This window comes from Sinocyclocheilus anshuiensis, unplaced genomic scaffold (genome assembly GCF_001515605.1).
Source record: "Sinocyclocheilus anshuiensis isolate Anshui unplaced genomic scaffold, SAMN03320099.WGS_v1.1 scaffold49, whole genome shotgun sequence".
Lineage (NCBI taxonomy): Eukaryota > Metazoa > Chordata > Actinopteri > Cypriniformes > Cyprinidae > Sinocyclocheilus > Sinocyclocheilus anshuiensis.
The window spans coordinates 1273366-1287630 of record NW_015539863.1 but is presented as its reverse complement, the minus strand read 5'-3'; the positions used below and the strand labels follow the sequence as shown (position 1 = coordinate 1287630).

Genomic DNA, 14265 nt, shown 5'->3' with positions numbered 1-14265 from the left:
TTTTTTTTTTCATCACCATAATTGATGGATGTCTAAAATATAAAAATAAGGAAAAGCCTAAAACAGGCCCGATTATAATTTGCGTTTTATTTTATAATTCTGTACAATTAAAAAATAAAGCACAGATTATAATGGCATATATGTAAAACTTTGTCCTATAATTGTATAGCTGCTTATATTTTCTGATTTGTATGTTGCTCTGTTCTGAATACCTTAAAATTTAAATAATTTGCTGCAATGCAATTTTGTCTGATATGTGAATTATTTATTAGCCTTTTTTTTTTTTTATCCATGCAGCAAATGCTTTAAAAACAGCTTTAAAATGTAGGTTACTTTATTGCATTCAAGACGCTTTTAAAGTACTTTTCACTATGAATTTTATTGGTAGCTTGAATGTAAAACATTGTCATGAATTCGTTGTATTCCCATTTGTAAAATAGCCAACAAATTAATTGTTGTAGGCTAACCCGATCTCATGAAAGTGCGTATAGGACGATTTTCTGCTTCTATTTGGCGTAATATTTCTATGCAGAAATTGACTTTGGCATGCAAAAGACTGATAAATTCATAAATAATGGCATGGCTGGTTCAGTCAACAGAAATACAGGACACACGATAACTGCTGAAATGTGTGCGGGGCAAATCTCAGGTCAGTCTGAGCGCTCATGGTACGCACAGTGCGTACAGCCGTACACCTACAGGCGCCACTGGTGGCCATGAAAAAAATGAATTTATCAAAGGTGGCCACAATTTAAATAAGTCCTGTGACAGGCTGTTTTCTAAGGCTAATTTTATTGATAGGTTTTTAGTTTTTTTGTAAACTAATGCACACACAATTTGGTAATATTTTCACACATCACAAAATGACTGTACAGCTTAATTGGAAACCAAACAAAATGTGATGCCTTTATTACATGTAATATTTTCCTTGAATGATCATATTTCATCTCAGTCAAGCTCTTCACTGGCACTTTTGAAGAAACTGTAATTGAAGTAAAAGTATTTGTTGTGGTGGAAGTGACGTCAAAAGTGGGAGACAGTTGTATTAATTAATATAAATCATTTGCACATTATACATATTGAAATGTTGTATTTCATTATTTTATAAGATCAAGTTATTCAAGTTCATATTTTATACTGGGTTTTCAGAGTGAAGCAATAAAATCAATATATAAAAGGCAATAAATGCTTTTTTTTTCTTCTTAAAAAAAACAACAACAACAAAACATCAGGGACAAAGTGCCAGAGGTTGAAGAAACACATTTTAACGCTCATTGCGTGACCATTTGTGTGGAAATAACAGCTGTTTGTCAGCTACAATGACTAAAATGCTGTGTGTAAGATCAGAATTTAGTTTGAACCATTTAGACCATGAACCATGAATTTAATAAATTAACGAGAAGTAGGTCAGCAAAACATCTGTAAGAGTGTGAAGTATAATTCTCTTACACAAGCAAAATAGGTCATCTTTTCTATTAGGCTTGTCAGCTGACTGTGAAAGTTAAGCTGGATTTAATGGTATCTTAGCACTTTAGAGGTTCTCAAGGGGTCAGGCTGTGGCTCCATCAGGAAAAGCTGAATATAGTTGTACATTGATGTGGAGAACCTGAATGTAATGCTGCGAAACTAATGGAATACTTTCTGTTGTTGTTTTTCTGACTAATTTTCAACAGTTGGGGTTTTACTGTTTATACTGAAAAGCAGCAGTGGTAAGTGCAATTAACTCTGTTCCTAATTGCACAGTCAATCACACGCTTCAGCATGGTTTTTAGGAAAAACATTTATCTGGAACTGAATAATAGATTATTTTTTTAATATTTCTGCCTGAAACGGTTTTGTACAGCTTAGTACTTGAACTACAGAACGTCTCAGGTTACTTGTGTAACCATGGTTCCCTGAGTAGGGAACATGGATGCACACACCTTCTAAATGCTCTGCTAGTGCTCGCCATAATAAATAGAGATAGCTCTTACTTTTTCCTTGGAAATGCACGCTTCAAACAAAACAGTCAATGAAGACGAAGAAGAGAATGATGTGATGCTCCCGGCGTCTATTTATACTTTAGTCGCACCGGTAGTGACGTCATGGCTGTCGCCGGCCAACGAGTTGGTGTTTTTTCAATGTATGCTTCAGACACGGGTCACGACGAGGCGTTCCCCCCCCCCATAGCGCCCCCTAGAGGACGCAGTTCGAAGTTCCCATGAAAGGGAACTGCATGACTGAATTTCAAATAGGACACTTGAGTGCCTCAGTGTTCTGAATATGTGCCTTTGCATCCTCCCTGAAAAAGGTATTTCTGCTGTAAAGGGAATGATTCTCAGCAGGACTGGGTCACCTCCATTATCAGAGTGAAGGTGAGCTTTCTTCATTTTCTAAGTGCTCATAATGTGCAGTTAACATTGTTACAAATGGCCATGGGAAGAGTTTTTTATAATGTAATTTTTAGACGGGTACTGTTCCACATCTGGCACTTAGTTGCTGTTTATTTCAAATTTAGCAACGAAAAATGAGGCATTTTTTGTAGCTTCATAAAGTTCCATGATATTACCATGTTTTTTTCTTTTTGGAGATAGAAGGTATTCTAGAAGGTAAAGTACTTCGGAGTACCTTGTAAATACATGGTATTACCATCTGATACCATAGCTGTACTTCATGGTGAAAAAGAAGTGTGATTAACTGTATCAAATGTGCATTGTAACGTACTTTAAATGAAAAGAACATTTAAAAGTACATTTTTAAACTGCACTTACAGATGTAATGTTAATAAAATAAAGGCCAGAACTTACGTGTTCTTAAAGATAGTACACTTTCACAGCTATGCTTCAAATGTTTTTTGTTATGTTTTAAAAAGTGCAATTTGTAATAATGTCAAGTTAAGAGTTTTGCTTTAAATTACATGTAAATCATCCGCTTTAATGAAGCACATTTATGTTGATGTGTTGACTGACATACTAAAGCATATGTAAAGCACTTGATTATATTTAAACGGTACTGTGTTATTCAATATATTTAAGTTTATATATTTTAAATTAACTAAATTGTAACTTCATTATCGCAAATGTGTAATTACAAATATAATACAGAACACATACCTGTTTCAGTAAAAATGGCATTAAAGTATATTTAGTGTTATATTAGTTTTTCATCAATGACTGCCAGTACATTTGGCATTAAACTTTAACCATATTTAAAAAACAATAGAGGGAATTATGAAATTACATATAAAGATGTCCTACATAATTGGGTCTAAAAGCACTCAAAGGTTTTATGTAAATTTAGAATATAATACATTTTCATTTTATTGCAATTAGCATGCTGTTAACATTACATTCTGTTCACACTTAAGTCTCTCAGTATTATATTATTTGTACTAATTTTAGGATGCTGAAGTGTGCTGCTTCTTTTTCACAAGGGCCATGATATGTCCTTTTTTATAACACTGCATTTCCTTTTCCCAGAGAAAGTTAGATGAAAACTAGCCCTAAGAATTGAGGGAATGTTTTCAAGGTCATCCTCCATGAGTATAAATCACATTATCCGGGAAGGTCTTTTAGCTGAAATAAGGTCATGCAGACTGCCACAATAACACTGGTTCCAGCAGACTCTTCTTTAGACAAGCCGGGCGCTACTACATACAGAGGGCCTGACTCAGCTGATTCACTATTAATAACTTAAACCAAAGGCAAGAGATGGCAGAGAAGTACTGTAGTAGATGATTTAGCCATTGTTTAGATCTCTCCTCCAATCCTCTAACCTTCTCAGATTTTCCTGCCCGTCTTCGGTCCTAATGCCTCACCCTTATCTACTTCCCACAGGTTCGCTGTTTTCATTGTCGAGGTTTATTCTTGCTTTTGTGGCTTTGAACTGATACGAGGAAGAAAAATAAAGCGCTTCGGCTCTTAATTTTTTTCCTCTTCCGGGGAGGTGGGGCGCAGAGAGGTGCTGCGGGTTTTTTTTTCTTCAAGCGGTAGAGTAAACGAGGAGTGGAGGGCATGTACCATAATTCAGTGTACGTATTGTTGTGTCTCATTATTACTGTACATGTACTAAAAGCGGTTGTGCAGTCCATGCAGGTAGATTAATTGATACTCTGTGCACTGAGACTCTTCTAACCTCTCGCTGCTTCCATTTCACCCAGCATTCTGCTTGGCATGGTTTCCATAGAAACTGGCGAGCAGTGCTGGGTACGTAAAGGAACAGGCAGATGAGACCTTCTGCTGCTAAAATGAGGATGTAGACGTGAAGAACAACTCAAAGGCCATAAAGTCACAGTGGAAAGTATGAACTGTCTTAGTGAGTGTTCAGCTCAGGAATAGGTCCAGAATGTTCCAGCACATTTGTTCCTACATCATTAAGGTCAAAAAGTTAGTGTTAGTTAGACCTGCTTGAGAATATATGGAAGTTTTAAACATTTCACTTGCCTGAGACTCAAAGCTTAAAAAGTAAGGTATACATTTTCTGTATGAAACTATTTCTTCCTAAGTTCCCACTGTCATGGAAAATATCAAAATATCAGGTAAAAGTCTGACTTTCAGGCCTAGAAATGTCATGAGAATTAATCAAATCCTAGTTAATATAAATACAGTGCTTGGAAGGCAGTAATGATATTCCTTAAAACATTATTATAAAGGAGTTTTACTAAATAATTTACTATTTACTAAACTTTGTTGAGTTCGAAAATATAGAATGCTTAGCATTCAAAAGGAAGTGATGATGTCACCGTAATATTTGCATACTAATTTCTTATTCCTTAGTCTTATTCGTTATAGTCTTATTCCTACATATATTTGCATACTTGCATATTGTGAATGTCTTTTTGTTCTTGCATATGTTTAACTATTTATAGTCACGTCAAGTGTTAATATTAATGTTCAGCTGACATCATTCACTATCGTTCACACGTTAGCTGTTAGTAAGATTGTTTAATGTTTTTGAAATAGGTCTTGTATGCTCATCAAGGCTGCATTTATTGTGAAATATATATAACTGTTTTTTTAATTTGATATATTTTAAAATGTAATTTATTCCTGATTTCAAAGGTGAATTGTCAGCAGCTATAACTCCAGTCTTCAGTATCACACAATCCTTCAGAAATCATTCTAATATGCTTATTTAGTAATCAAGAAACATTTCTTATTATTATTTGTGTTGAAAACAGTTGTGCTGCTTAATATTTTTGTGGACACCATTATACATTTTTTTCAAGGATTCTTTGAAGAATAGAAATGTGAAAATTCTTTTTGTAACATTTTAAATGCCTTTAATATCACTTTTCATCAGTGATTAATGTACCGATCTGAATTGAAGTATTTCTTTAAAAAAAAATCAACCCAAACTTTTTATGGTGGAGTAGACATTATGACAAGTTTCTGTACCTTTGCTGTCTAGCGAACACTGCTATTTCCTATAGGGTTTTTCTAGTAACGTTCACCTGTAAAATATTTGATTGCCTAGAAATTGCCCTGTTTCTTTCAGCTCAAACAGTAGAGCATTGCGTTGACATCAACAAGATCATGTGTTTGATTCTGCATAGACTGATCAAATGTAAATCTTAAACACAAAGTAGGAAAAAAGCAACTTGTAAATGCTTAAATGTAAATGTGTTTGCAGCATGCCAGTGACTTATGGCCTAAAGACCTAAAGCAGAGTGCATCGTTACCTTATAACCTGAGCAGAGGAAGAACATCCACTTACAGCACTGCAAAGACCAGCACAGCCAAACATCAGAGAGAGGTCAGCACTAAACCTGCTCTACACTCACATAAATGTCACAAATACTTAACAAACCTTTTCATTTAATGTTGCTTAATGACTTTTGTGCTTCAATGAACACTTCTAAAGGCCTGCACTGTTTGCAGTAGATCAGCTCTGATCTCCATCTTTGTTGTCAGTTAAACCATATCCATGTCGTCTTGTCCAGAAAAATGGTTGTTGGAATTGGGCATCAAGTTTATCCACTGCATACAAAACAGCCTTTGACTCATATAGCCATGTATAGCCATGTACTTCCCCCTGTTCTGCAGGCTAAAGGGAAGTCAGTCCTCACTACAAGTATAGAAGGTTCAAATACACGAAACCAGATGACCACAGATGTGAGCAACCAACCGGACTTGATGCATAAATTGGCAAGCAGTGAAGGAACTCCGAGTGTCTCCGGGCTTAAAATGGTGATTGATGACACACTCCAGTCTCTGCGTAGACCATCACTTCAACAAGACCCCAGCACTCTCACCCAGCTATCACACAAGAAGGCTGTGTTGCCCAGCAGAGGTGCGCAGTTGCCAAAAAACCTCATTAATGAACTAAGTACTGTTCTCAACAAAACAGGACGCTTTCTGAAAGAAGACAATTAAGAGAGACATACAGAGACAGAAAGACGAGACACTTGTCTGTTGCTCTTCCATTGTGCATGAGGAAAAACCAAGACCAAATCACCCCACAAAAGCTCAGTTGGTTCTCAGTAAGGAAGTTGGATGTACTACTCAGGACATGGAGAGTAAGTACAGTAAATGTTTAAACTGAGGTAAACTGGTGGGTCAAACATTGGATGTAAAGACTTTTTTTGCGCACAACTACAGCTGTTTGCCATAGGTTGCATTGAGCCTTTATCCTTCAATTTAGAACCATATAATTCAGTATTATTGAACATTAATGATTGTTTTAGGCTTTTGCATGATAATATGCATTTCCCTCTTCATTCTCATATCTGTTTTTATTCTCAATGAGGTTGAAAAAGACACTACTAGACAACAATGTTCCAGTATCATCTTAAATCTTCATATTTTGAAACTGGTTGTTCTGAGATAAGTGGAATGGTAACATTAGCATTAGTTAAAGTTGGCATGAAATAGAATTTTACCCTATTTTCTAAATTCTTAATATTAATCATATTGTGAACGATTCGTCCATGCAGTTTTTTTTGTTTTTTTTTGGCCTCATAATTTTCAGTTAAAAAATCATAAATAGATCTTCCAGTGAAACAACAGTTGGATACACATTCATAGTCAGATGTGCATCACAATCCGAAAAAAAAGGATCTTGTGCTTCCAGGAGAAAAAAAAGTGCACTTCCATAATGTACTTACAACACAACTCTAATCTGTTAGGTATAATGAACAGTTACCAATACTTTTACAGCATTAGTTAGTCTAGGTTAAAGTTCATTTCTACAAATTTAACACATTTTTAACATTTCACGTTACGTTAATTATTGAAATAACTATGAAATGAACAGTTGTACTGTATTTTTATAAATCAACACCAAAAAGGTTGTTAGTTCATGATACCTAATGCATTGGCTAATGTTAACAAATTGAACCTTACTGTAAAGTAATCTTACAAGAAGTAATTTTTAATTCAGTTCAACTATTTTTGGTTCTATTTTGATCATTTTGATACTGATGTGCTTCAAGATCTACCAAACATGTTTTTGACTCAAGAGAATTGTGTGGCCTTTTTATAGTTGGGTACAAAAATAGCCCTGCTGTTTTCCCTCATTCTCATTCCTCTGTTTTTGTGCCAGCGGAGTTTGAAGACACTACCAGACAATGACGCTCTCAATTGCATTGATCTGTTTAGAACTTATCAAACCTCCATGTAATGAAAGTGGCTGTTCAGAAGTGAGCTGAATTAGTCATTACAATCCTAATGGTCTACCACGTGTTTTTTTTTTTTCAAGAGAATCTTGTGCCTATTTATAGTTGGATACAAAACTTACCCAGCATTCCAAACACTCCGAAGTCGTTGAATAATGCATAATAGTAGGAGAGCATACACATTGAATATTGTCATCCAGTTTGATATTAAATATTTATAGTTTACATTTTATGTAGATTATGAATCACTTAACAGCCATCTGCATTTCATGGCTGTTTTTAAAATGGCAATCATGCACTCTGCCTCTCATCAAAACATGTAACATACTAAAGTCTTTGTGACATGGAAATAAAGTTAAATGGTTCATATAGTACACTAGCTTTCAAAAGTTTGAGGTTCACCAAGGCTGCATATATTTTATAAAAAATACAGTAATAACTGTTCTCTATTTTAATATATTAAATAATTAGTTAACTAAAACTAAAACCATAAAAACATTCTTTTTTTGTTTGTTAAATTAAAATAAATGTTAACTTAAATAAACTGGAATATTTTATTTTAGCGTATTTCCAAGGCAATATTTCTCATTTTCATGTAGTTTAACTTACTGAAATAAATAAACTAAAACTGAAATAAAAATGATAAAGATTAAAATGAAAATCTATATAGACATGTTTAGAAAATGCTAAAACTTAAACTAAAATTAACATGAACAGCAAATAAAATAAAATCTAATTCAAAATATCAACAAAAACTACACTGCTCAAAAAATTAAAGGAACACTTTGAAAAACCATCAGATCTCATTGGGGAAAAATATCATGCAGGATATCTATACTGATATGGACTAGGTAATGTGTTAGGAATGAAAGGATGCCACATCATTTGATGGAAATGAAAATTGTCAACCTACAGAGGGCTGAATTCAAAGACACCCCAAAAATCAAAGTGAAAAAATGATGCAGCAGGCTAGTCCATTTTGCTGAAATTTCATTGCATCAACTCAAAATGGTACTCAGTAGTTTGTATGGCCCCCACTTGCTTGTATGCATGCCTGACAAGGTTGGGGCATGCTCCTAATGAAACGACGGATGGTGTCCTGGGGCATTTCCTCCCAGATCTGGACCAGGGCATCACTGAGCTCCTGCACAGTTTGAGGTGCAACCTGGCAGCGTCGGGTGGACCGAAACATAAAGTCCCAGAGGTGTTCTATTGGATTTAGGTCAGGCGAGTGTGGGGGCCATTCAATGGTATCAATCCCTTCATCCTCCAGGAACTCTCGCCACATGAGGCCGGGTATTGTCGTGCACCAGGAGGAACCCAGGACCCACTGCACCAGTGCAGGGTCTGACAATGGGTCCAATGATTTCATCCCGATACCCAATGGCAGTCAGGGTGCAATTGTTTAGCCTGTAGAGGGCTGTGCGTCCCTCCATGGAAATGCCTCCCCAGACCATCATTGACCCACCACCAAACCGGTCATGCTGAACGATGTTACAGGCAGCATAACGTTCTCCACGGCTTCTCCAGACCCTTTCACATCTGTCACATGTGCTCAGAGTGAACCTGCTCTCATCTGTGAACAGCACAGGGCACCAGTGGCGGACCTGACAATTCTGGTGTTCAATGGCAAATGCCAGTGGAGCTCCATGGTGCTGGGCAGTGAGCACAGGGCCCACTAGAGGACGTCAGGCCCTCAGGCCACCCTCATGAAGTCTGTTTCTGATTGTTTGGTCAGAGAAATTCACACCAGTGGCCTGCTGGAGGTCATTTTGTATGGCTCTGACAGTGCTCATCTTGTTCCTCCTTGCACAAAGGAACAGATACCAGTCCTGCTTATTGGTTTAATGACCTTCTACGGCCCTATCCAGCTCTCCTAGAGTCTCCTGGAATCTCCTCCATGTTCTTCAGACTGTGCTGGGAGACACAGCAAACCTTCTGGCAATGGTACATGTTGATGTGCTATCCTGGAGGAATTGGACTGCCTGTGCAACCTCTGTAGGGTCCAGGTATCGCCTTATGCTACCAGTAGTGACACTGACCCTAGCCAAATGCAAAAAAAGTGAAAAACAGTCAGAAAAGATGAGTAGGTAAAAAAATGTCAGTGGCCTCCACCTGTAAAACCATTGCTGTTTTGGGGGTCGTCTTATTGTTGCCCATCTAGTGTACCTGTTGTTAATTTCATTAACACCAAAGCAGCTGAAACTGATTAACAACCCACTCTGCTACTTAACTGACCAGATCAATATCCCAGGAGTTTAATTGACTTGATGCTATACTCTGATTAAAAAGTGTTCCTTTAATTTTTTTTTTTGAGCAGTGTATAATAGTATCTCAATGCTACTAAAATGTTCAAAAGGACAGTATTTATTTGAAATAGAAATCTTTTGTAACATTATAAAAGCCTTTACTGGGACTTTTGATCAGTTTAATGCATGTTTGCTAGATAAAAGTAAAAAAAAATCTTACCTCAGACTTTTGAAGAGTAGTGTATATACTGTATATTCACTGTATACTGTATGCTCTGCTACTTAACTGACCAGATCAATATCCCAGGAGTTTAATTGACTTGATGCTATACTCTGATTAAAAAGTGTTCCTTTAAATTTTTTTTTTGAGCAGTGTATAATAGTATCTCAGTGCTACTAAAATGTTCAAAAGGACAGTATTTATTTGAAATAGAAATCTTTTGTAACATTATAAAAGCCTTTACTGGGACTTTTGATCAGTTTAATGCATGTTTGCTAGATAAAAGTAAAAAAAAATCTTACCTCAGACTTTTGAAGAGTAGTGTATATACTGTATATTCACTGTATACTGTATGTGTTGCATCTGCTTATTTGCAGTCACTTTACAAGTGCTCTCTCAACTCCTCAACATCTGTATAAATATACTACTGTAGCACTGCCAGTGGTTTATGATCTGCTTGTAAAAGTATGCTGCTGCCATTTTGATTTGAGAGTGTTTCTGTTACTGTTAATCAGGTTGTGTTCCATGTGTTTTATTGTCTTCGTCTGATTTACTGTCTGTAATCAGCCAGCGGTGTAAGTGACACACCTGCGCCTTCTCCCTCATTAAAGTTTTTATGCTTGAATTAATTAGCGTGTTTATAAATGACGTCTGTCAGATGCTGACACCTTGAGCGTCGCCACATGTTACGGCTTTGATTGAAACATGTCGCTTCTGTGCTCCTGTCACTCAAAGTGCACATGTGTGTTTGTTCTCACCTGTTTCCGCTGCGCTTCCTGCCTAAGCATTACTGCTACGCCGTGCTGGCGCTTCTCTCTCATCTGAAGGTCACCATATGGCAGGAGTGTGGGAAATAAAGGACCTCAAATAATTGAAAACATTATGCGTGACTTTGACACACAAAGGAAGGTCGCTGTGTAGTGGTGAAATCCAGGCGTTTTGAATGAATTAGTTGGGCTGCATCTGTAACCTGGCAATTATATTGGCTACTGTTTTCTGAAAGTTTTATTAAAGGTTTTGTTTTGCTTGCGTTTTGCATGAACATGAACAGCCCTATTTTTTTTTTAGTCGCAAATGTTTGCTTTTACACTCGTCCTACTAACTTTGGACCGGCCAAACTAAAATAAGAGTCACGCCAGGCAAAAGCTTCCAAATCACCTCCCCAAAATCCATTTAAAAAAGAGATTAAGCTAATATGACACAAACATTTGCTTATAAAAGATGCAGCATGTCTGTTATTTCTCTCAGGCTTTTGTTTTATCAGTACAAAGTCTATTCACTGTTAAGACTGAAAAGCAAGTATCGCCGAAGACTTTCAACCACTGAGCTTTCAGATTTCATCACTAATGCATAACCTTCCCCTCATGCTATTAGTCAGTAAACACTGAGCAGTCCGGAGAGATTACAACAGTCAATAAAGCAAGTTAGGTTTTTAGTTTGCGCAACAAAATAGGAAAGGTGGGACAGTGCGGCTAGGCACACCGCAGGCACCGAGTGGCTCTTGTGGGACAATTAATGTTAAACTATTCAAATGATAGACTTAAGAGCTTAATTAAATAAATGATAGTGTGCTTTTTGTAGTAAGAGTGTTAAATAACTGGTGAGGCATTACAATGTCGCTTTTCCTGACCTCTTTTGTGTTTTTGCAGTGCATTACTGAACTATAATATACTTATTAAAACAGCTCTAAGTGATTTACACTCTGTATGTATGTAGTACATATAGAATACATACAGTATATAGAAATATATTTCTGCTTCAGAGTATTCAAAATATAAAGGTAACTGCAACTTTATATCTTTATGGCATAATTTCTCATAACTGTGACTTTATATCTCACAGTGTAACAATGTTCCAAGAATACATTTCTTGAAATTCTGACTTTATAGCTTTCATTTGTGACACTTTATCTCTCAATATGATTTAATTTCTCACAATGTGATGTAAGTGTGAATATATCCACCACTGTCTAAAAGGTTTGGGTCAGTAAGTGTTTTTTTATTAGGTTATTTATTAATACCCTAATTCAGCAAGGATATAAAATTGATCAAATGTGACAGTAACACCATTTATTTAATTTATTTTCTAACATTTTCACAAAATATTAATCAATATTTAACATCTTTATCATTAATAATAGTAATAATCATAAACAAATCAGCATATTAGAATGATTTCTGAAGAATAATGTGGCTCTGTATAATAAGAAGAATAATGTGACTGGAGTAATGGCTGCTGGAGTAATTCAGATTTGCCATCTCAGTAATAAATTACATTTTAATAGATATTGAAACAAAACAGTATTTTATATTGTAATAATATTTCCAAATATTACTGTTTTAACTCTATAAATGAAAACATTCTTAACCTCAAACTTTTAAACTTTAGTGTATACCCCAGACTTTATATCTTACAATGTTACAATGTCTTATTTCAAAGAAGATTCGATTTTCTCTTCAAGTCTGTAATTATAGGCGCTAAATTCTTCCTGATTGTTCAACAATGCATATGAGTCTGCTGTCCTCTCACTAATGAACGTCCACTCCGATGAAATCAAACTAAGACAATTGTGCCCACAGCATAAACAAAGACACAGATCTTCATGTGGATATTGGCCACTCCAATTGGACACACAGCCATATTGCTGCCTGCTAGCTAACAAACGATGGGGCAAAATTACCACGAGGACTGGAAAAGCAGAAGAACTCCGCAGACAATGATGTTAGCGATACAGAATGCTACCGAATAAAAGACGGCAATCTTATCTGAAAATTATGAAAATTGCATTCATCACAGCCTGTTTGTTTGTGCACTTCGATTACAGACCGTTGCGGCAATTTACTGTGTTATTCACACCGGCTGCCTGTGTTCTCCAACGCCTTCCGCAGGCCTCAGAGGTTAAATATCCATTGCTACGTTATACGCTATACCTAATCAAGAGAGTCAGAGCATAATGAAAGCCAGGGAACATATGTGTACTACTAACAGATAATAAACCGATGTTCCCTCGAAATTATTCACGGATGAGATGAGATTTAGGGGGTTATGAATCATTACAAGGCTTATCTTATCAAAATTAATAACCCTAATGGTATTGCACCAGTTGTTCAGTTGGCACAGGAGCTCAGATTTTGGATCATAATGTGCATCGCCACAATCCATCCCATCCCATTATGCCTTTTATCTGATGTAAATAAAGCAACTCTCGCCGGACAGCAAGATCTCTGATTGGCCACAAAACTACAATGGTGGCTAATTAGCAGCTGAAAGACAATGTAGGGCTGATGGGAGATAATATCAGCACCCACATGCTGAAATCGCTCAAAAAAGCAGATGCCTTCAACACAGCGTGTAAGTGAGAAAATCAGAGAGAAAAAGAGGTAATCAAAAACAAGAGACCTATTTAGAGATAAAAAAAAAACATATTATAAAAGGGGGACAATGTATGAATTAGCCAATGTATCATTTATATATCTTAACATTGAAACATAAAAATATTGTCCAAAATATATTGGTTTAATCTACAAAAACAAATGCATGTGCGTGCACATGTCTATTTAACCTTGCCATTCAGTTATTAGTGTTATTGTGGCATGCATGACTGAGGGTTGGGTAACTACGGCAACGGTAAATGATTTTTATTATGCTAGCCTCTGACATCAATTTGTCACTGACTGCATCACAGCTGCCCTGTACTTGCATTTCGATAACAAACTTTGGCTGCGTTCATTCTGTCATATTTATTCTACCAGTGCTACATCCAGCGCAAGCCAGACTAATACTTTAACCTAATTTGTCAGAGCATTTATCATCTCTTTACTCCCTCACTCACTCACTCACTCGCTCTCTCTGTCTTTCAGTCTCACTCCCCATCCGTCTACCCAGTTCCACTAAAGACTGAGTCACAGCAGTTTTTTTTTGTCAGTCATGATTGAAAGCCACTCAAAAACATCGCTATTTTTAAGATAAAATTGATTTTAGGTCGCAGTGACCAAAACCTTCTGCTTTGTTCATTTGAATCCAAAGTTGCTTTTGGCTGAGGGCTTAAACATCCCTCATTCAGTCTCTTTAGGGAGTCGACTATTCAAACTGGAGTCACTATTCTATGAAAAAAATTATCTTTCAGATATCTCACTGAATACTGGCTGACTTTCACTAACCTTCCCTGTTATGCAGTCACATTTCTGCTATTTTCAAAACTT

At 36.3% G+C, this 14265-nt stretch overlaps 1 protein-coding gene across 1 annotated transcript in view; it reads left to right on the top strand.

Moving 5' to 3' along the window:
- Positions 1-6900, top strand: part of arap2 (ArfGAP with RhoGAP domain, ankyrin repeat and PH domain 2) — a 98532-nt gene extending 91632 nt beyond the window's left edge. Inside the window, exons 30-33 of the mRNA XM_016481337.1 lie at positions 1674-1709; positions 2291-2354; positions 5611-5733; positions 6024-6900. Of these exons, the coding sequence (XP_016336823.1) occupies positions 1674-1709; positions 2291-2354; positions 5611-5733; positions 6024-6353 (553 nt within the window). The 3' untranslated portion in view covers positions 6354-6900. The remainder of the gene's footprint in view (positions 1-1673; positions 1710-2290; positions 2355-5610; positions 5734-6023) is intronic.
- Positions 6901-14265: the final 7365 nt, after the last annotated feature.